The following is a 23,064-nucleotide window of genomic DNA, read 5'->3' on the forward strand; positions in this document are numbered from 1 at the left end:
GGTTTGTCTTATCGTCTCCTGAGTACAAACTCAACACACTCCATTAACCCAGAGGAAACAGGAAGTCAGAGTGTGACTCTTCAGCAAAAAATAAGGGAAATAAACATCAAACCTGACACAATGTTCCAGTCTAAATGAGGAATCTTGTTTGTCTGGCCTCATGTCAGAACGTCACACACTGAGTCAAAGTGCTCAATCATTTCCCCTGATGATCAGCTGATGTTTACAAAGCTAACTTCTTCTGGAATAAGGAGATTGGATGTTTTGTCCAGAGTAACACAACAATGTGAATGAAAACAATCATAGTGTCATATTGTCAGTGAGCAGAGTCGCAGCTGTCAGGCCTGTCAGTCAACACCATCAAGCTAGTGAGTGATCGCTAAGGCAACTGAAATGTTATCAAAAGCTCCAAATTACACATTTACTAACTAACAGAGGGGCGGGACTTCTCTGGCTCTCGCTTGGAAACTGAACTGATACTACATGAGCGCATTTACAGCCCTGCTTCCTCCCACACACTCCCACACACACACACACACACACACTGGTGACACTGTGAGACAAAGACACAAACGCTTCTTTAGTGGAGATGTGAGAGTCGATGTGCTTTATAGCTTTATGACCGCCTGCAGTTAATGTTTGATCATGGTCACTGTCCAAAGGTCAGCCTGGCTCTGTGCTCTCTCTCTGCTCTCACACACACACACACACACACGCACACGCACACGCACACGCACACGCACACGCACACGCACACGCACACGCACACGCACACGCACACGCACACACACACACACACACACACACACACACACACACACACACACACACACACACACACACACACACAGAGCTCTTCTTTCATTCTTGCGTAAACTGCAATTACAAATAATGGGCACGGCAGCTGAAACACACACAACCAGACTCAACTAAGCTCCTCCCCCTTCGCACCTGACTCATCTGGACGCGTTTCCTCTTTTCTTCTTCACTGACAGACAGAACAATAAGACGAGTGAGTGTGTTGATGCCTTTATGTGGTGTTGTTAGTGCGTGTTAGGCCTCCCACATGAGGTCACGTTACATTAGAACACAGAGTCAGAGACATGACCTCACTCAGCCATCAACACGCTGAGTTCAGGTGTCATCGGTATAAAACGGTTAAAGAAATAAAAGAGGTCACTAAAGGTTTCATCTTCACATGTTCGCTTTTAGAAAATGTAAACTAATGTACATATATACACTCAGACTAAACATACATGTAATAAATACTTCCTTCGAGGTTTTTGTGCGAGTTATTGTTTTGAGTAGTATGAGGTGAGAGCGGACCGGGCTGGATCCTGTCCCTCTGCTGGTTCAGGTCCAGGGACAGAAACCACCAGGATGGGATCACACAGCTCCTCCACCTCGGGCCGGGCTGAGACCGGAACCAGGATGTGTTGATCTCCAATCAGCTGCAGAGAAGCAGGGCGAGAAAACAGAGAGAGAGAGAGTTTGATTGAGAATGGAAGCCTGGAGGATGAAGCGTATTGAACACGGATGAGCCTTCAGTCCGGGCCGACTCACCAGGGAGCCTGGGAACGGCTCCGTACGGAAATACAGGCAGCAGGCGTCCGGGCGGGAGTGGACCAGCGACCAGAGGGCAGCGAACAGCAAACCTGCCATGGCGAGGACGGTGCAGGCGACGGCGGTCGGCTTCTTCCAGGCCTCAAAGGAACCTGGCAGGGAATCACAAGGTCAAGGGGTCACCTGTGTGTCAGTATGACCTCATGGGACTGTGGCTGAGGATTTAGGGCGAGTTTAGCAGCTCAGTGTGTGTGTGTGTGTGTGTGTGTGTGTGTGTGTGTGTCCACCTATGTCCACCCTACCTGTGATTGAGACACACTGTGCGTCCGTGCTGCTGCTGCTCACGTTTGTGTCCAGGAGAGCCTGAGCTGTGGCGCAGTACACCGCTCCCTCCTGCAGGGCGGAGACATGCAGCGCCGTCTGCTGGGCTGGGACCACATGAACAGCAGCCTGAGAGAGGGGTGGAGGGAGAGAGAGAGAGACAGAGAGAGAGAGTTAGTTGACTTAACACACATCAGCTCAGAGAGGCCATCCATGAAACAAATGTGGAGTAAACCATAGCAACGCAACAAAATTTACAAGAAAGAAAGAAAGAGGGTAGTGATATCAACAAGAATACTTAGACATGAAGGAGAGAAGTGAAGGAAGAAAGGAATGAACACTTCCGCATGCTCTGACCTGTTCCTCCTCTCCTCTCTTCCACACGGTCACGCTGATGGTCGCGATTAGAGGAAGCTCGTCAAACGACACGTGGAGAGCGTCGCCCACCGCCGTGACCGCCATCTTAGGCACCGTCAGGACGGCTGAACACACACGTTTACCCTCAGTCACACATCTTTGCAACATTTTGTCCGATGTGCCACCTTTACATCGTTAGTTTGTCTTACTGTCTCTCCTGTTGAAGGGTGCGGCGAGCCGGGTCCAGGCCGAGACCCGCGACCCGCACTGGGCTCTGACACGGAGGCTGTAGTCAGAGTCTGAGCCCAGGTCACAGGTCACTTTGCAGCTAGGGTGGAGGATCTTCTGACACTCCAGAGCGTCAACCCACCTCCCGTTCAGGATAACCAGCTCAAACTCCCTGGAAGGCCGAGAGACAGAGAGACAGAGAGACATGAAAACATGGAGACAAGGAGACAAGGAGACAAGGAGACATGGCTGTTAGTGGGTGTGAGCTGATTGGTTGGGAGGCTGAGCACAGTAAATAATTCCCCCACATTTATTTAAGTGGGAATGGGGATTTAATATGGGAATTTGTCTTTTTCTCAAGTGTTGGAACTTGAACTGTCCACTGCTTCTCTGAGATCCACACTCAGCCGTCATTCTGTGGCTCAACTAAGCTGCTGGTTACTTTACATTTCCTGTTTACAATACACACAATCCTTCTTTGGTCTGAGTACCACGTCTGTCCGGCCTGGAGTAAAGCTGTGAGCCACAGACACGAGGCAGACGCCTCTACGTGCTCGCGTTGTGTTCAGGCTCTGTGGTGTTATGTAGGTGTGATGACAGCGATCAAAGCTTCTACCTGCAGCCCCGGCTCTTCATTAGGTGAGGTCATTACCTGCTTGCATTTGCTGCCAAACTGAAATGCTGTTTGAAGATGGATGAGCTGCCACAAACCTTTATGTTCCCTTTGAGAGAGACTGGAAACAGGAGAGGACACAAACAGAGATCAAACTATCCCCCGTCCTCTCCTCTGACTGAACACCACAGCTGTGAATCTCATTGATTTGTCACATTTTGTAGTTTGTACTTGGAAATAAGCAAAATCTAAATGAAAAGAGCAACAACTGATCTAAACTAAGCTAAGTTGTTGCAGTAAGGAGACTTCTCCTGTCCCCTAAACATCTTCATCTGCTGTGTAGGCATGACTTCACAATGATCTTAACCAGGTTGGGAAAACAATAAACACGTTATGTACACACCTAAAGTTATTATGCTGTGAGTGTGTGTGAGTGTGTGTCGGCAGCTTTCACACACATCCCATTAGAACACGCCTGACACACCTGCTGACTCAGACGCTAACAGGCGTGGCACTAATTGCAGTTCACAGTAATCAGGTAAAAACAATTATAGAGTTTTCACACAAATTAAAGCGACACTGTTCAGATTCTGCATCCTGTTTATACACAGGATTGGAGTGCACATTTGAATTGAGGCGCACTTGAGCACACTGTGAGCTTCAGGCAGCTCAGGGTTTCTACTACGGCAAGGTCCTGAGCCGTTCAGAGGGCAATGCAAAGGGTCAAAGGTCATCCAGACCATTCAAAGGACACAATAACAGTGGAGGTATAGAAGCTGTGTTTAGATCATCCATCCAAACGTGGAAGCCAACGCCCTTCAGGTGGAGCAGAGTGGGTAGAGAGCTGATCCATGCTGAAACGTCAACTATTCCAGTGAATCCTTGCTAAAGTGGAAGACTCACCCCTGGAACTGCACCGAGTACTCCAGCGTGGTGTTGCAGGCAGACGTCAGAGGAGGACGCCACCTCAGTGTGTGCGCCATGTCCACAGACTCCATGTAAACTCCACCAGGTGCTGGCAGCAAACACACATCTGGGGACAAAAGGGCATGTTTGTAACATCCTGTAACATACGTATACGCATGTATGCCACTTCCATGACAGCAGATGGCTGATGTGCCACAGATGACATGTTGCTGAGCAGGTCTGTCTCTCACCTCGTCACACTGGCTCACTACAAACTAGTTGATCCGCTTTCAGGAATGGCACACATGTGTTTGTGTTGCCAGGTCACAGCCGGAGCCACATCTCAGCTCAAAAGCTCCAAGCAATCCAAAATCAAATCCACATCCCAGAATCTGTCTCTGTGACATTCTACTGGGATTTATGAAGGGATTATGGCCCAGAACTTATCAATCAACCCCATTTAAGACATGTTGGTTTAGTCCATCCTCTCTATGAACAGACATCCACCTCAACATCCTAGTGCCTTGCTTAAGGACGATGGCAGCACCAAATAAACGCACATTGTTGTTTGTTTGACAACGACAACAACAACAACAACTATGATTTATGAACTCTGATATTAATCTGATTGATTTCATTTGAACCTCGTTCTCCTGTAGACGCTGTGTCTTGGCGGGATGTGAACTTACATGTCATGAAATCCAGCAGGATGAGCAGCAAACGGACAGCGTCTCTGGCTCTCATAGCTGCCGAGCTCAGCAGAGGAGGTCAGGGAGGTCAGCAGGTGGTCGCGTCATGTCCACCGGGTCCGTCTCCCAGTGCCTAGAAGTCTCTATCGTCCTTTGAGACCACCAGAGGAAACGCTCCGTGTGCGGGTGTGAGGTTCGGGATGTGTGTGTGTGTGTGTGTGTGTGTGGTCCCTGTCACATCGTGTCTCTGCAGGTTCCTCTGGCTGCTGGAGCTGTGGAGCTGCTTGGCCCGTGGCGCTGTGTGTCTGTGGAGCTGTGTGTCTGTGTGTCTGTGGAGCTGTGTGTCTGTGGCCTGTGGAGCTGTGTGTCTGTGTGTCTGTGACCTGTGGAGCGTGCAGCTGCGTAGCCTGTGGCAGCCGAGCAGGTGGAACTCGTTATGGAGCCTGGAGCCACATGCATGTTCACACCTACAGGAGCGACGTGGATCATGGAGGCTCTGCTGCTTCACCTTGATTTGGTGCAGAGGAGTGTCACAGTCACACATGAAGCTCCTGGAGGTCCAAACCTCCCCTCTGCGGCCCGGCTGACGGTTCTGATCTGAGCGACGTGTCTGTTCCCTTCATCAACACATCTGCTGCCAACAAGAGTCAACACCACAAACTCCCTCATTCTGGCCTGCTATGATTGTGAGTCTTTCTGGTACAAACACATTTAGCACAACAGACACACAGGAAGTGACCTCATGTGACCTTTTTGGGTTTTCAGCAATGGATCTTACTCATATCAACAAATCAGCAGTTAAATAATCAATAGGTCCCATTAACACACTCACTGAAACCATATAGACATGTACATACACGTGTGTGTGTGTGTGTGTGTGTGTGTGATGTAAATATGAAAACAGTCGGTGGATGATTTACTTAACAAATGCTTTAAAAATGTCATCATTCTGGTGCAAATCATGGATTTATTGATTGATGTACTACAGTATAACACTGACAGCCTCTGTCCACCAGGGGGCGAAGTGCAGGCCAAAGCTCTCTGAACCACAGCTTTGACTCTGGACAGAGGTGCCGTCAAATCTCTAAGGGGTTAACAGTAACTAAAATCCTGACCTCAATCAGACTAAACACTTAATGGTCCACATGTTAGTGCTCTACTTCTTCTTCTTCTTCTTTAAAGGGAATAAATAGATATAAATGTTTAAGCTGCTCATCCTAAAGTAACCAAAGAAATACTGAGTGGCAACGAAAACAGAAAATGTCTCCAACTAAATGGATTTCTTCTTCTCTACAGTAGAACCACACTGGCTTCAGGTTAAGTTGCGTCAGGTGGTGTGGTCGGGGGGGCGTGGCAGCTTCATGTAACGGACGGGCTTCCTGCCGTGGTCCTGTGGCGGTTGAACATTCCTCCTCTCCATGTGAACGTTTGCCCGTCTTGTCTGAGTTTGTAACAGTGAGTTCTGCTTCCAGGTGGTTCCCCGTCCCCCGTCCCCCGTCACCACACGGGGGAGGGGTTTGCCTTCTAGAGTTTAAAGGGAAAAGACGTAGAACGCAGTGGCAGCTTTGCCCTTTGACCTGGACAAGATGCTACACTGGGTCTCAGCTTATACCATCAAACTCCTAAAAGGTCCCAAAGCGTGTAGTGACCCGTGTCAGAGTCCAAACGGGCCACGGTGGCGCCGTGCATGAAACCAACAACCAACCACCGCCATCATGAAAAAATACAAAACCTTCATATCAGACAAAATGACAAAGAAAGACAAAATCAAACACATGAAAGGTGCAAAATGCTGCGCCGAGGCTCACGAGTCGCGGTGGAGACGAGCTGCCGACCGGGGGAAGAGAGAGGAGGCGTGATCCTCGTGACCGTTCAATGTTTCCAAAAGTCTCTGAAAGACTGTCTCAGTGAGGAGGTGAAGGAGGAGCTGAGGCTGAGGCTTCAGACTCACATTAGGCTCCTCCTACATGACACCAACGTAACAGGCAGGTGAGCGCAGAGCGAGCAGAGCGGTCCCCGTTTCTCTACAACAACAACAACAAATATACACACAGACAGACACACACACACACACACAAAGCTTCTGACATAGGCCTGCACATGCTGGAATGCGGCCTTTTAGAGTCCTAGGTTCAGCTGGATTTTGTGTTCAAATATGGCGATGAGCAGCATGATGCAGAAGCCCAACAGGATGCCGGCGTTCTGCAGCAGGAAGAAGCCGCAGTGGCTGAAGCCGTGGTCGCCGGCGTTGTTGTGCAGCATCTCGGGCACCTGCGTGGGAAAAGCAGACAGGTTTTGGTTCCATTTCATAAAGTGAGGCACACGAGGTCTGAGGTCCACACCAGACGATCCAGCAGCTGCTCCTGACAGCTCAGCCACATCCCACCTGTGTGTGTGTGTGTGTGTGTGTGTGTGAGAGAGGAGGCCATCTGCTTATGAAGGCCACCACTTCACAACAAGCCCTGTTGAGTGTGAGCCGACAGATGCTGCTGACTCCACGCTTTCAGGGGGGAAAAACAGACGAGCTGCTTCCGATCGCGAGGAACTTCACGAGATACAATCCAGACACACACCTACAACCTGAACACCACACAGCCACAAGCCTACAAACCCCAGAACTGACGCCCTGGTACTCTCACATGTTTGGTTGCTTGTGTGTCTTCTGACTCACCATGTCCACCAGAGCCACGTAGAGGAAGAGCCCGGCGGTGAGGGCGAAGATCCACATGGAGATGTTATCTGCAAAGTGGCCGATCAGGATCCCCGTCACCATGCCCAGGTAGGCCATGGTGGCCGACAGCACGTTGTAGAGGATGGCCTGACGCACCGTCATGCCCGCCTTCAGCAGCACCGCAAAGTCACCTGGGAAACAGAGCGGGAGGCTTAATCACAACATGAAGGAGGCCGAAAAGACAAAGGACATTAGGCTTAAAGCTTCAGCCTTCAGCGTTCAAGTGTATGAAGCTGTGAAGTTCAAAGCCAAGCTCAGCTTCTCTTACCTAACTCATGAGGCAGCTCGTGACAGAACACGGCCACAGAGGTGCTGAGTCCACTGGAGAGACCCTCAGTGAAGGCGGCGCCTGCAGGGAGATCAACACAGCTTCAGGAACAAGGTGCTGGCTTCTTCTCACCTCTGCTTCTCTGACTTACATACTTCAATCAAACATGGTCACACGGCTTCGGTTACAGCGTCACTCACCGATGGCCAGGCCGTCGCTGAAGTTGTGCAGGCCGTCTCCCATGATGACCATCCAGGCCAGCGTGGCCACGCCGGCCTGCTGGAAGTGCTGCTGTGAGTAAGAGTGTGAGTGGCTGTGTGGGTGGTGGTTCTGGGAGTGGTGGTGGTGCAGGATGTGGTGGTAGTCGTGGTGGTGGTGATGCATTTCGTCGGCCTGGCCCACAGTGTCGTGGAAGTGGGAGTGGCATTTGTTCTCGCAGTCCTCGTCTGTGTAGTCTGCGGTGGCGGCGGCGGCCCGGCCGTAGCCCTGCGGCGTCACCACGGCCACCTGCGGCCTCAGCATCACCTGCTCCTCCTCGGCCACGCTGCCCCCGTGCAGGATGCCCTGGTGGTCCCCGAACGCGCCGGCGCCGTTAATCTCCACGTCTGGAGCCGGAAAGTAACAAGTTAGATGACAGACTCTGTTGAGGAGGAGACACTGAGAGTCTTTACACATCTTCATCTGCGGCGCTGCCTCCTACCTTCAGCTGGCTTCAGTTCACTTTCCTCCACTGCCAGCTGCTTCTCCAGGTTTGCTTTGTCCTTCTGATCCCACTTCTTCTGCATCTGTTAGGATGGCAGGCACAGATTGAGCTCCACTACAGCAGGAACACCGACGTTCACACACGCCATCATCAAACCACGACACGCTCGTTCATAAATAGACTTCCTGTACCTTTTAGACGCATTATTGCACATTTTTAACTAAGGAATCCGACTCTGACCTTCTTCTTGTCCTTGTACATTTTGCCCAGTGTGAGGAAATGCTCTATCAGAAACATGAAGTAGACTCCGGCCAGAGCGGTCAGTCCCTTCCACACGGGGTCCAGGTCTTCCTCGTGCTCCTCGTGGAAGTCGTTGTCGAGTGGAGTCCCAGAGTCGTCGTGGTGATGCTGGTGGCCCCCCTGAGACTGAAACGTTTGCATACAGATGTCAACAGCTGTGCGCTCCGGTGTGAGGGGGCGTGGTGAACGAGTGAGCGGCCTGTGCGACTCACGTGGGGGATGAGGTGCAGGAAGGCGTCGCCGCTCAGCGTGCCCACGGCCAACGCAACCAGGAAGCTGAGCAGGAACTTGAAGAAGACTCTGTTTATCAGCGGGATGAGGACGACGCCGACCAGGGAGAGCAGGCTGATGACTGTGATGGAGATGAAGCCGCCCACCCACGCTGTGAGAGAGAGAGAGAGAGAGACACACACACACACACACACACACACACACACACACACACACACACACACACACACACACACACACACACACACACACACACACACACACACACACACACACACACACACACACACACACACACACACACACACACACACACACACACAGTGAACTTTCTGATGACGGGACCATGACAGAAGAACTCTATGTTGAGATCAATGGTTCTGAGGTCCAGTTCCTCTGTCAGCAGGCATCATCTTACCTGTGGTGATGCTCCTCTCACTTTCTGCAGAGGGATGTTCATGCTGCTCATGGCTGTTGTGACTGTGCTTATGATGTTTATGGTCTGGAAACAAACAAAACAGAACTCCATCATGAACTATGAGACGTCAGACTGGTTTACCTTCTGATCCGTAACGTGTGCTTCCTGTCAGGACGGCCCCACAGGCTCACGGTCTAGGATCTGTCAGTACCTCTGTCTGGGCTCTGTGCAGCATCGCCGTGCAGGATGCAGTCCCCCACGTCCATCTGGTTCAATAAGGCCGGGCAAATGATGCTGAAGTCACTGACGCTCACGCCCAATTCCCAGGACATCCCATGGGAGGAGAGGAGGCTGGAGGCGTTCAGGCACTAGGGTCCACAGAAACAGAGACAAGGATCTAACTCTGAACACACTCCTGCTACTTCCCTCCGAGTGTACACCCAAACACACAGTAAGTCCTACCTCTACTGCATCCAGGCTTCGGTTGTGGAAAGGTTCATTATGGTCGTGGTCGTGATCATGGTGGTCATGGTGGTCCAGAGTAGACAGATTTTGATTTTCAGTCATGGTGTCCGACGACTCTGCGGCCTTCAGGTGTGCAGGCCGAGGATCTGGATCTCCATCCTGTCCCTTGTGAACTTGGTCTGGGTTCCCAATCAGTTGTGCCGTGTAGGTGGGCGTGGTCCCGAGCTCCTGGACTGTCAGGGTGGTCTTCTTGTTGTAGAGATTCTGATAGCTGTCCGGGTCCTCTGCTTTCTTCCCTGCAGAGCTGTCCGGCGCCTTAGCGTCTTTGGGGTTGTCGGGGAACTTCTTGGGCTCAGAAGCTTCTGTGTGGACGTGCTTTTGGTGGCGCGTGCCGTCGTCATGGAAGTGGTGGTGGTGTTGGTGGTGGTGGTCATGAGGGTGGTCCGGGTCTCCAGGGTGCTCGTGGTGTTGCACCATAATGCTTCTGATGCGATCCAGCCCCACACTTTGCAACAGACGCTTCAAACCAGCAAGAGAGATGGTGCCATTCTCCCCGTACCTGCAACACAGACAAGCAGTCACACAACATCAGCAATAGAAGAAGTCAACAGTCACATTCATGTTAGTTTGTCAGCTGGTGTGAGAAGTGTGTGTTGCCTGTTAGAAGGCTACCTGTTGAAAAGAGCTTCCAGGTGTTGCCTCTGGCTCTGCTCCGCTCTCTGAGTGTTACCCACAGCTGACAGGAAGTGCACTCTGGTGTTTCCCGTCTCTGCCGGGGTCGGGCTGCAGTCGGGGCCGCTCGTCCCATCGCAGCAGAACAAATACAGGATGAAGAGAAAGAACACGGCCGGAGCTGCTCTGGACCTCCGCTCCTCCATGATGCCTGCAGGGGAAACCAGAGAGATGACACTTTTAGATTCACTTTAAGTCACTTCATTCACTTCCTGTTATTTGATTGTTACTTTGACTCAAGTTTAAGGGAAAAGCTTAAGACTGAAGACATTGGGACAGACTCTTAAACACCAGCAGAAGGAGGAACAGTTTGTTTTCAGGATTTCTTTAGCATGTCGTTTCTTCATCAATTTGTATTTTGATTGAATCTTTACAGTGACATTTTATGGAAGGAAGCAAACACGAGAGAACACTTTAGTACAAGAAAATACTTTAAATCATAAATACAATTAAATAAAATCCAAAAATAAAATCATTTATTCAATTTTATTTTAGACTTTGTGTCTGTTGTGACCCCAAACTTAGGACAGATTTACTCCTTCAATGTCAGAAACAAGACGATAAACTAAAGAAACAAAGTTGAGTTGAATCAGAACCTAAACTCTGCGTGTTCAGTGAACGAAGCTGACAGAACACGGAGACAAAATCATCTCAAAGACACAAACCGAGGAGGAAAGTAGATGATTTCTGTGAATATAATGAGGTTAAACGTTATACTGGATTAAAGAACCACACATGTTGGCTCTTTAGAGAACTTAAACGGTGGATTAGCCAGCTAGCTAGTTAGCAGGTAGCTTTCTCAAAATTTCCCCCAAACAATACTGATATAATTAAACACATTAAGATGAAACAACGCCACTAAACGTTAAGAAGTCTCCTCAACACAAGCTCACCTCTTCACCCAGCTTCTACCGGCGCGTTAGCAGAGTTAGCCAGCCAGCTAGCGGCGCTACTCCTTTCAGTTTCACAGACTGACTGGTGACATCTGCCCACTGGCTGCGGCCCTCCGCTCAGGCCTCCAGCTACAGAGGCGCCCGGCCGGCCGATTAACGGTGACTTCATGTGATAAAATGTAGAAACTCGCTCCCCGACGCCGCGTCTCGCCTTCTCCGCGTTTCCCTCTCTCACGCCGGGAGGTAAACACAAACACGTTGGGTTTGTGCGCTCTGCACCAGGCAGCCCGGTGCCGTGTGCACAAACACGGTCAACCCGGAAACTCAACACTGGCGCCCGCCACCTCCGCCGTGTGGAGCGGACACGCTGCCGCTCCAGCCCGGGACAAACGCGGGGCATAAAGGGCTGAGTTAAGTGGAAGTAACATGTCGATGACTTACGCGCTGCTGTTTGGCCGCTCCGGTTGAAGTGTGGACGCCTCCCGGTGCTGCTCGGTGTTCCTCTTCTCCGGTCCAGTAACGAGGGCTAAAGGATGTGGTCTGTGCTGCCTTCAGGTGCTGTGGGAAAGCTGATACACGAGTGAGTGGATGAGCTCAGAGAGGAGAGCTCAGAGTGGGTGTGTAGAGTAACTCAGGGTAAACACAACATTACACCTTTGTGTTTGTTCGGTAGTCAAATATTTATTATTTACTTTGAGAATTAGTTCAAACTGACAGGATTAGTCAGACTACTGCTAAAATAGTTTAAGCAGGAGATGTTTTTCTGCACACATCTGTCCAGACCGGTTTCAGTCTAAACAAAGCTGTTTTCAGATGAGACTTTGACAGTTCTTTATAGACAAGAACCACATATGGGCCGCATAATATGTAAACCTTAAAGGCAACCAGAGGCGGACAGTAACCGAGTACATTTACTTGACTACTGTACTTAAGCCTTGTAATGTCCTCCCGTGTTACACACACCTAAGGCCCTCTGGGGGTCAAATTGACCCCAAATTGTTTGACTGTTATCTAAACCATAAAGTGTAAATTTTCAATTATTTTTGTGTCACAGCTTTAGTCTGACTCCAGTCCAACGCATCACCACAAATTTTTCCATTTATTTTGGAATTTAGGGCCAAAAGGCCTTGTTTACATTCAATATACCCTATTTTTGAGTTTAAAAATGGGAAAAATGTTTGAAGTATTTGATATGATCTTGACTTTTTGACACGAACCGGAGTGGAATATGTCAAAGTTTAGTGAGGGTGCCGTTTTTAATTTTTTTAATTTTTTTAATTTTTTGAATGAGAGTGGGGTATATTTTACTGTGATCTAGCATCTCAATAAGAACATATATTCATTCTACTAGGGAAGGCCTTACAGCTGACAATGGACAAAGGAAAAGTGGACCTCAAGCGTGTCTAAACTGGACAAGGAATGTAAATTGCAAAGAAGGATTAAAAACAGCTGACATATAGATGGCCGTTATAAAGTGAACTATTACCCTCAGGATGGTCATGTAGTGTTTACAGGGGTCCCAGGTGGTTTGTCAATATCCACTGAACGGGTCTTTTCTTGAGTGACAATCAACTGTATAAATACGTCTGAAAGTCAGAGTTCGGGAGCGACTCATTCGGACTGCAGAGTCTCTCACAAGCGTTCCATGGTGCTTGTTATGATGCTGTACTTTGTATAATAAAACCCTATTATACAAGCAAAGACAGTGTCAGCGGAGATCCTTCCTTCCTTCATCTTCACATCATCGCAACCCAAGATTACACTAAAAGAGCAAATACTAACACCTACTGTCCTCTGGGGTCAAATTGACCCCAAAATGGTTTGACTGTTATTTGAAGCATAAAGTATACATTTTCAATTAATTTAGTGTTACACCTTTAGTCTAACTCCAGTCTAACCCATTACCACAAAAATTTCCCTTAATTTTAGAATTAAGGGCAAATGCACGTTTTTTGACCTGGCATTGCATGCTGTCCATACCTCCTGTTGTTGTGCCATTATTAAATAACCATTGCTTGACCACACACATGAAACACACAAGATAAAAAATGTGTTGGAGAGCAGTAGGGTGTGACTTTTTTCCCCATTACATCACTTTGTGCTTCGGCACCATTTTCACCCCAGGAGCAAAGGAGTTTAAAAATTCAATAAAACACCCAAAACTCAATCAAATCACTTCAAATTTCTTCTAATCACAAAGTGCATCGTATCAAACAACCCCTATAAATTTCAGACCATTTGATTACAGAAAACACATTTTATCAACTTTTTAGTATTGTATGGTCCTTGGGGTCAGTTTGACCCCGGGGACATTACGAGGGTTAAGTACAATTTTTAGGCATCTGTACTTTACTCGAGTATCATGTCGGGGGAGTACTTATGACTTTTACTCAAGTACATTTAAAAGGCAAATATCGTACTTTTTACTCCGCTACATTTCTATCCCACACATATTTTAGGAATACTGTGTGTGTGTGTGTGTGTGTGTGTGTGTGTGTGTGTGCGCGTGCGCGTGCGCGTGCATGTTGTCACACATACACACAAATTAGCTGCATTTTCTTTTTTCTCCTTGCATATAAACCTATTCATTCAAGCACGATTTTATTTTCATAATCTGTTACATTCTTCAAGGTATTAACATTAAAGATTCCATAAAAACTCCATCCAGGAGGTTTCTATAGGTAAAGGCTAGCACTGTGGCAGTAATAATACAACGTTTAGAAAATGTACTCTTGGTACTTGAGTACTTTTAAAAACAAGTACTTCAGTACTTTTACTTAAGTAAACATCTGACTGTAGTACTTTTACTTGTACTTGAGTAAAATTTAACAAGCGGTATCTGTACTTTTACTTAAGTTATGAAGCTGTGTACTCCGTCTGCCTCTGAAGGCAACTACCCAAAATATCCAATGCAACCATCCCAAACACCCTCGTGACCACCCCACAACACTCAAGGAACCATTCAAACCACCGTTATTGAGTCAACAGTAACCTGGCACTCCCTAACCATGTCAAACTTATTACAAAACACGCAGTATTAGTTTTCCCAGAGCTAGGGTGGAAAGTGCACAGGCCTCATGAATCTGGAGCTGTGAGAATCTGCAGGTGCCGTTTCCAAGAAGGACTTGAAAGCAGCACGTGGGGGAGTTAAGCCGATGTTGGCTGCAGAACATGTGACCCTGCTTTAGCAGCATGTGACAGCATGGCACACACACAGAGGCCGATGCATTCCTGTACTAAATGTCTATAGAGCTCCTCAAACTGGTTAAGTTCAGCAGCTCTTTCATGTCGCTCAATCATCACACAGCTGTCAGTGAGTTTAATGGCTGATCTCCATATTTGAGAATTCTGAAAACCTGAACGGGAGCCTTTAAAATGATCTGACAAAATAATAATGTGCAGTAAATCAGTAAATAATATGTATTTATAAAAGTGTCCTGCTTGCAGAACTTTGGCAGAATATTCCTGTTAGCAGAAGCTACCCATGTTGTCATACAATGACTGTCCTGTGCTGACCTACCAGAGTAAATAGAGTGTGCTTACTGTAACAGCAGTCAGATGGGAAAAACACAGCTGAGATCAAACAGAAGGCTGAACCTAGGTGATCCCAACGTTCATCCTCCCCCCAAGGCTGGAGGTAAACCCACCCACAAAACACACAATGTTAAATAGTCTGCAAACTGCTGATGTTAGTTCTTTTATTCTAAAACCGGACATACTGTAGCTTACAGAGAGCAGCCTGTATTGATGTAAGGTCTTCATACTCTCACAGTAATGCTCAGTGGAAGCCCAAAGCTCCTCTTACCCAGCCCATGAAAAACAATATTGGTTTTAGATGTCCTGGCTGTGCGTGTGTGTGTGTGTGTGTGTGTGTGTGTGTTTTTAGAAGTTGTGTATCTAACACTGGATCACAGGTGGATGGGGAGGTAAAGATCAAACTCAGACATGTTTGTTTTTCAAGCAAATCTCATTTGAAAGTTCACAGTCTTCTTCTTTTTTTAATTTACAATGTTTCTGTCGATCCACATGCAGCTCATCAGCAATTTGATCCTTAATCAACTGAAGTTGAGGAGATCATAAGACGTTGATGTACGTCAGCATGAAGCGTCCTCACAGGAAGCTGCTTGGTTAACAGCTGCTCTAACATCAAAGCACATTAAAGCCCATGCCTTAGTTAGCTCTATTAATAAATCATAATAAGGCAGGATTAAACAGAATGTGGGTGGAGATCCAGACGGACGAAAACAACCTTATCTTTACTTCACTGTATCCCAGTTGGAGAACAAATTCGACTCTCCACAAGGGGGCGATCTTTGTCAGCAAAACAACTGCAAAAGCTTAACCTGATTGAAACAAGGCTTAGTACAAGAATATAGATTTTTGGATTTGCTGGAAAAATATAATTTCTATCTCTGTCCATCACACGCATCCTCATCATCATCATCATCATCATCAACCGCTCTTATTGGAGAGAGAACCGACTCTTACTTCTCATTCAGGGTCACTACATCATTCCGACGCAGAGAAAGACCCACTTACTGTTAAAATGCAGACGGTTGCATTGGCAGTTATTATCATGCTTGGAAATGTCTGGCTGATGTCTGTGAGTTTCATCAACTGTCTTCCTCAGGCTTTAATGTGACGGATATGATGAAACCTTATGATATGGAGTGATGAAACTGTGCCCCAGCTGCCTCCGGGCGGAAAACTTCATACTTAGTTTTTTCAGAGATACGCTCCTTCACATTCTGGAGTGTTGACTACTTTACCATAATGAGATATATGTACAGTATGTGTGTGTGAAAGTGATTGACAGTGTGGACCAGGTCAAAAGGTCAAAGGGTCTGTGTGCGGCCTCGTGTTGCCGACACGGACGTTGTGATTTAAATGCGTTTATGTAGGTGTGTGTTGTTACTTGCCAGCCCTTCCTGTGGCCCAGTCTGGTTGCTTGGTCTTCATATCCCCTCTCCTCCTGCTGCATCCGCCTGCTGGGGACAATCGATAGAGCGAGCTGAGCGAAGCAGCTTGTATTGATCTGACCTGACACGTTATGCAGTGGGCTCAGTTCTGACCTGTAAGAAACAAGTCTCCCGCGCTGTAATCACGGATCAGAGGAATACATTTTCCTCAGCGTGAACACGATTAGAGAGCTGCATCACAGAAGGACGCTCGTCTGCTCAACACAAGCGCTGTTGACTGGAATCTAATTGGCCCCCAGAGAAAGGAGGAAAAGTTTAACAAATTGAATTAAAAAGAGTCTCACAACGGAATACAGATGGAACTCTACTTGTTATTTAGATATGTAAAATTGTAGGCGACAGCTTCTGCCTGGTGGATATTATCCTTCATTTATCACCTTCACTTACTTACTAAGATAACACAACTCTCATCTTAAGAGTCAAGCCCACCAAGCACACAACTGTCCAGGAGCCTTGGACGAGAAAGAGACGTTCTAAATACTCAAGAGAGCTCATACCACCGCCAAGGCTGAGCTTTTGATTCGATGACTTACAGTGCAAAAGTGATAATTACAGCGCCACCATCAGGTCAACCATGTTCAACCTAAATAGACAAACAGGCAAATGCAACTGCAAAGGGACGGAAACAACGAGAGAGAGAGAGAGAGAGAGAGAGAGAGAGAGAGAGAGAGAGTCCTGTGTTGATGATTCCTCTGCATCTCCACTCAGTCAGTTCTCATGCAGAAGTTGATATGAATTCCATCACAGCTGTGCTGCTGCTGCTTCACCTTATTGATTGTGAATGTGGAGCAATCGAGGTCAGAGGATAGAATCAATCAATTAAAATGATTCCTTCAAAGAAGAACACAGTGAACTGTGACACCAAATGATTTTAACTCCCTTGTTTGGGAGCATTTGATCTGATTCATTATTGGAGCCGGAGCTCTGGCAGCTGTAAATGTTATGATGTCACAGCATGAGAGTGTTCATCACAAAGATCATGAGCCTGATAATCACTCTTTGCAGGAAATACTGCTGTTACATTATAGATCATGGAATATGGTCCAGATGTGAATAAATTGTAAACACTACAGTTTCTCACAACATTTAATGCAATTAATATTATTATTATTGTTATTATTATGGAATGAATATAGGATCTGATCACTGGATGACTGAATTCTTTCCCATAACAGAAAATAGTCTTGAATCAGGACGACTCTGCGTCACAATAAACTAAAAACAGAAAAAACTATTCAATAAATTAGAAATAATTACACTTCAAACAGAATCTATGGTGAGCTGCAGCTAATTTGCATCTCTGTGGGAAGAATGTCATCATCATATTCTCTCATTTGGTCATGTGAACAGACGAGAACCTGTTTGATAAAGGAGTCTTGTACTGTGACTCATCCTGCTATCTAATGAGATCATTCCCGCACTGTGATTGGACAGATTGACTGAAATGGAAAAATGGTTTCGTTCATTGGATTTATGCTCTAAGCTTTCAATTAGCAGTGACAGATGGGGGGAATATATTTTCTTTTCATACTCTGGCATGAGCAAAAAGGAGAACAGCACCCTGGGGAAATGAACCCCCACCCGCCCGCCCACCCACCCAAAGCTGAATCATCTGTATTAAAACCCTCAGATATGCTTTGTTCATTCAGTGGCGCTTCTGATAAACATCGCTGCCTCCTCCTTCCACTGAGCCTCACCAAAGCACCAGAGACTCCTGCCTCTTATAGGCTCATGCTCAAAGTCACAGGTGGGGGGAAGGGGGGGGCTTTGATAAGGAGGGAAGGAAGGAAGGGAGGACAACCAAAGACGTGGAGGAAGCAAAGGAGGTGAGAGAACAGGAGAAAGAAAGAAGGAAGAAATGACAACAAGGCATAAAGAAGGAAAGGACAGAAAGGAGAGAAAGGACACATGGAGGATGCAGGAGTACCAGCGCTTCACATTTGTCCTTAATTACAGCACTTCAGCAAATGTCACTTTCCACCTCTGAAGCACCTCTTTGTTGTCCTTCTTTCTGCTCCCAAAGTCCCATAACTCTCCTCTTTATGACATTTCCATTTCTGGGCGCCACTCTCAGCTGCTGCCTAAAGGCCGATTAACGCCGCGCTGTTCGCTCATCGTCAGGACGGGCAGATTTTATGAACTTAAATGTCATTTTCACAGTTTTGGGCTTTATGTGTGGTCTTTCAGAGGAGGAGGGGATCAGATTATTAAAATGTTATTGCAGTCATTAAAGGATCATAAAATCAGCTCTGGCTTCACTGCACAGACGGCTCGGGGAGTGTAACTGGATCTGGAGCTCTTCTCTCTCAGGTGTGTGTATGTACTGCAGATCAGGACACCAGGAACTCTCGAATGAGGTCAGAGGTCATGTATGTTTAAACTATGTGAGAAAAATGGACAGTCTGTCTCATCACTGGGATTGAATGGCTGGTGCAGCAGTGATTAGCAGAGGGTTAACGTGGACCCCCGGCCCCCCCAAACTTTTTGGATTACCCCCCACCCTCCTCCTGATCAGGAGCCCACGGGTCTGGGGGTCCTGGGTAGATGAGCTCATGCTACACGCTAAGATGAGGATCAGGACCAGGTGGATATTTCCAGTAACAGGGATCTTTGTTTACTTCCTATTACAGCTGCTACATTCAAAGATACCCACGCATGCACGCGCACACACACACACACACACACACACACACACACACACACACACACACACACACACACACACACACACACACACACACAGCCTCTTGTGTACAAATCTCCAGAACCAGTTACACCAGGGGGGGGGGGGGCTAAATCACTGTTGCAGGGTTGTGACATATGGGAGGAGATAATCTGACACTGAGGTTCACTTCAAACCCTGATCAGACAAAGAAGTGTTTAGACAAAAGCTTTGCAGCAATGCAAAGAGGAGAATTAAAGGCTAAACCAAATCAAAAGTATTTTTACAAAATCAGACCGACCTGTATAATGGTTAACACCTGAAAGACTGATCAATAATCAATAATCACCCACTGACACCTTATCCTCCTTATTATACAGCCACTTACCCATTTCCCACTGTATATATTGAATATATACATTTAAACTTATTTATTACCAATTCAGAGAAACAGTCCCGTCGCTGCTCTGCACTAGCTTAGCGACCGCACTGCTATGTAAACAAAGGCAGCAGCAGAGTCCAGAGGCAACAGCTGATTAAAAATGCTGGTCAAGCTGCTTAAACATAAGAAACATTAAAAATAATTTGAATCAGCAATCATGTAGGAAACTCCTCCAGTAAACAACGCTGCTTTGAGATATAAACATGTAGAGTTAGCTGATGAAGCAGCTGCGGTTCAGGAGCTCATCCATCCTGCAGGTCTATGAGGGATCAGCCAGCTTCTCTGACCTTTGGCCCCCTGATCACTCACCCTTCTGGAAGGTCCATAACATGCTGAAGGAAGCTAATCAACAGTGTTGTGAGTGATTTAAGCCCCCGTCTGCCGTCTGGTGAGCGGTGATAGTGCCTGAGTGAGCCGTTACAGCCGCTGGTGTGGAACGAGCCGTGGCCAACAGCACCACAGAGGACTCAACGCCACCACGGACGCTGCCACTGCTGCTGCTGCTGCTGCACGACGGCAAAGCAAACCTCAAGTCTGAAATGAGCATCTGCATGAAAGCTGGTGCATCAAATTGGTCCAGTGAGACACCTGCCTCCATCTTGGTGCCGTGCCAGAAAGGTGCCTAAAATGGAGCAGAGCGGCAGTTTGGGCTGTGTAAATATGAACTCAGTCAACATGGAGAGTTTAATGATTCATGCTGTGGCTGTTTAAACAGGCAGTAAAGGTAAGGGTCCACACTCCGCTGCCCTGTGCTGAGTGAGGACGGAGACTCACACTGGGAGCAAACAGACGCATCCATGGAGTTTAGACTTTCATCTCCATGGCGGTTTCAGAGGCTTCCACGCACGCTGAGTTAGCAATGTTTCACTCCTCAAACTTCTGGCCTGGTGCAGCGTGTTTGAGCCCCAACCGGATCACCGCCCCCGGCACATCCTCAGCCATCAGACAGTCCCTGCACCTCTGGAGAAACATCAAAACAATCTAACCACAGCTCTGAAAACAACATGGGTGTTAGCTCGTTGGTGCAGATTGTTGCCTAACAGTACAAAGGTTCTGGGTGCAGATCCTGTGCTGACTCAGGTCCTTTGTGTAGGGGTGTGTGTGTGTGTGTGTGTGTGTGTATGAAAAGCTCCAGTCAGCTTCAAACACAGGACTACCAACCACCAGCCTGTGGATCACATGATCACATGGTTCTCTACATCAATTGCCAACAAACGAGTTTAGCTTTTTATTTTGGACCCTTTCTACATGTTTGTACTGTGAATTTGCACGCAAAGTCACACTTGCTTTCATCACACACAGTTTAACAGTACCACACTCTGCAGCAGCTCCATCTCCCACACACACACACAAACACACACACACACACACACACACACACACACACACACACACACACACACACACACACACACACACACACACACACGCTGGGACTCATTTCAGCTCCTCCATGTGGTTCTGTTGGTTCCGTCTTCATCTTCATCACCCACTGGAGCTTCATCACGTGCTCAGATCTGTTCCAGACCATCACATTGAACAAATAATAATAATAATTGATACTTTAAACAGGTTTTTTTGTATCTCAGGCCTTCTTCCGTGTTGTTTTATTCCCTAAAGCTTTGTTCTGTTGTGATGTGTGTACTCTTGTTTGATATGAAATGTGTTAACTGCTCATTTAAAGCCTGCCAGCTTCTTCCTCTGACACTCTGGGTGAGACAGGAGCTGAGAATGAGCCCATCTGCCGTCTCTCTAACGTCTCTAGACTTAAGTTAGACCGAGGTTTACATCCTCACATGGACACTTTGAACGATGAAGACGATGATGAACGATGAAGACATTTATTTGTAATCCTCATCAGTGATTGTGTCATTTCTGCTCATATATAGAGAGCGTTCAGTGGAGATGAAGATGATGAAGATGAGGTTGGCGAATGGAGAGAAACTGTTTTATTTGATCAATCTTTATTTTTTATTATCTTGACATGTAATTGATTTTGTCATGAAATCACGAACCACGTGTGTTTTATTTGATGTTTCCTCACCGTGAGTGCAGCCTGTGTGGACAGCAGGTGTCACTGCAGTGTATTGATTGTGTTCCGGTCACACACACACACACACACACACACGTTTTATTGCTGTGGCTTTAAAACGCCAATATAATGCGCGTGTGTATTTTGCGTGTAACGTCTTTTGTCTGGATGTATGTGTGTGTATGTACGTGTGTGTGTGTGTGATGCATGTAATATTGCATGAATGAGTGTTAAGTGTTGATGTATTGTTACCATGTTTCTACCTTTCTTGTAGGATTTGCGTTAATGCGCGTGTGAGGGGCGTGTGTAAGGGCGTGGTGCGCGTGTGTGTTTGTGTGAGTGTGCGTGCGTGCGTGTGTGTACGGGGGAGTGGGTGGGGTGGGTCATCTTCTCACGTGACCAGCCTGCCCGTCCTCTCCTCAGTCCGGATTTCTTTGTTGTGGTTGCAGCTGCGCCGCTTCTGCGCTCCGCCGGAGCCCGAATCGCTTTGAGACGCGCGGAACAGCCGAACCGGAGCGACCCGGAGCGCGTCAGTGTGACTCAGATCCGGATCGCAGGGGTCCCGCCTGGGTGCGACCACTGGCGGCCAGAAGTCCTGACTGATAGATCCCGAGGCAGAGCCGGAGTAGCGGCGTGTTTGAGAGGAAGGACGGGCGGAGGAGAGGATGCTGCTGCCTGAGCCTCCATCCTGGGAGAACCGGACCGCAGCTGAGGCTTCCTAACCGCGACACCGAGCGCAGATCTTCCTCATCCTCAGCCTTCACTCGCACACACTCGCACCTCTCCCGGCTCCAGCGTCTTTTGTGCGTTTTGTTGTTCCCTCCGCCGCCTCTTCACCTGTTTGGCGCGCTCCCCTCCATCATGGTGTCGGGCCCTGGGAGGTGTCCCGGCGGGGTCAGCCGGTACCTGCTGTCCGCCTGCCTGCTCTCTCTGCTGGCGCACCTGCCCGCGGGGACTCGGGCGTCTTATTACCCAGCGAGCGGAGAGTGTAAAGGCAAAGGGAAGGACTGCACAGGTAGGAGCCTGATCACCTCCATGCATGATCATCAAACCAATACTGCAACCCTGCAAATCAATACTCTGCCTGTGATGTTCCTTCATAGATATACAGTATATATATGTGTATTCCTTATGATGTTTGGATGTTAGTTCGCCTCCCTGCGGTTCCTCTTATCCGCCCTGTGTGACTTTTATTGCCCCTCTGCTCCTCAGTCATGATTCACACTGATTGACTGACTGAGTCTGACTGATATTTGATTTCTCAGACCGATATTGATTTATGACAAAACTATGAGGATATATTGGCTAGTATTTGTTTTATGCACACACACACACACACACACACACACACACACACACACACACACACACACACACGCACAGCTTGAATATAGCTTTAGATATAAAATTGCGGCGCCATCTGAAGATTTCCCCCCAAAATGTCAATATTATAGCGATACAGAATTCAGACAAGTTTAAAAAAATGTTTTAACTTGAGTTAGAAGAATAAGGTTACAATATAGAATACAGA

At 47.5% G+C, this 23,064-nt stretch overlaps 3 protein-coding genes across 4 annotated transcripts in view; 1 reads left to right on the forward strand and 2 right to left on the reverse strand.

The window, feature by feature from the left end:
• Positions 1-2: 2 nt before the first annotated feature.
• crfb16 (cytokine receptor family member B16) lies at positions 3-5,528 on the reverse strand. Its single transcript, XM_076137586.1, has 7 exons — positions 4,678-5,528; positions 3,986-4,115; positions 2,451-2,641; positions 2,242-2,366; positions 1,866-2,013; positions 1,564-1,715; positions 3-1,451 (listed from the first exon to the last, which is right to left on the reverse strand). The coding sequence occupies exons 1-7, from the start codon at positions 4,730-4,732 to the stop codon at positions 1,293-1,295; spliced, it is 960 nt and encodes a 319-aa protein (XP_075993701.1). The 5' UTR covers positions 4,733-5,528; the 3' UTR covers positions 3-1,292.
• A 96-nt stretch (positions 5,529-5,624) lies between these two features.
• The window catches only part of slc39a6 (solute carrier family 39 member 6), an 83,656-nt gene continuing 66,216 nt past the window's right edge, over positions 5,625-23,064 (reverse strand). The window contains exons 1-13 of one of the 2 annotated variants that reach the window (XM_076137576.1): positions 19,811-20,150; positions 11,860-11,987; positions 10,466-10,676; positions 9,791-10,352; positions 9,540-9,696; positions 9,329-9,412; positions 8,892-9,061; positions 8,620-8,805; positions 8,377-8,461; positions 7,877-8,281; positions 7,677-7,757; positions 7,349-7,539; positions 5,625-6,948 (exon numbers count right to left, since the gene is read on the reverse strand). In XM_076137576.1, the coding sequence (XP_075993691.1) occupies positions 6,796-6,948; positions 7,349-7,539; positions 7,677-7,757; positions 7,877-8,281; positions 8,377-8,461; positions 8,620-8,805; positions 8,892-9,061; positions 9,329-9,412; positions 9,540-9,696; positions 9,791-10,352; positions 10,466-10,671 (2,280 nt within the window). In that variant the 5' untranslated portion in view covers positions 10,672-10,676; positions 11,860-11,987; positions 19,811-20,150 and the 3' untranslated portion in view covers positions 5,625-6,795. Of the gene's footprint in view, positions 6,949-7,348; positions 7,540-7,676; positions 7,758-7,876; positions 8,282-8,376; positions 8,462-8,619; positions 8,806-8,891; positions 9,062-9,328; positions 9,413-9,539; positions 9,697-9,790; positions 10,353-10,465; positions 10,677-11,859; positions 12,766-19,810; positions 20,151-23,064 lie in introns of those variants that run through there. The other variant, XM_076137575.1, reaches the window with a different exon arrangement.
• The window catches only part of tmeff1a (transmembrane protein with EGF-like and two follistatin-like domains 1a), a 31,847-nt gene continuing 31,177 nt past the window's right edge, over positions 22,395-23,064 (forward strand). The window contains exon 1 of the mRNA XM_076137555.1: positions 22,395-22,548. Coding sequence (XP_075993670.1) covers positions 22,395-22,548 — 154 coding nt within the window. The remainder of the gene's footprint in view (positions 22,549-23,064) is intronic.

This window comes from Genypterus blacodes, unplaced genomic scaffold, assembly GCF_046128005.1.
Source record: "Genypterus blacodes isolate CSIRO-AG114 ecotype Tasmania unplaced genomic scaffold, CSIRO-AGI_Gbla_v1 ptg000325l_1, whole genome shotgun sequence".
In the NCBI taxonomy this organism is placed as follows: domain Eukaryota; kingdom Metazoa; phylum Chordata; class Actinopteri; order Ophidiiformes; family Ophidiidae; genus Genypterus; species Genypterus blacodes.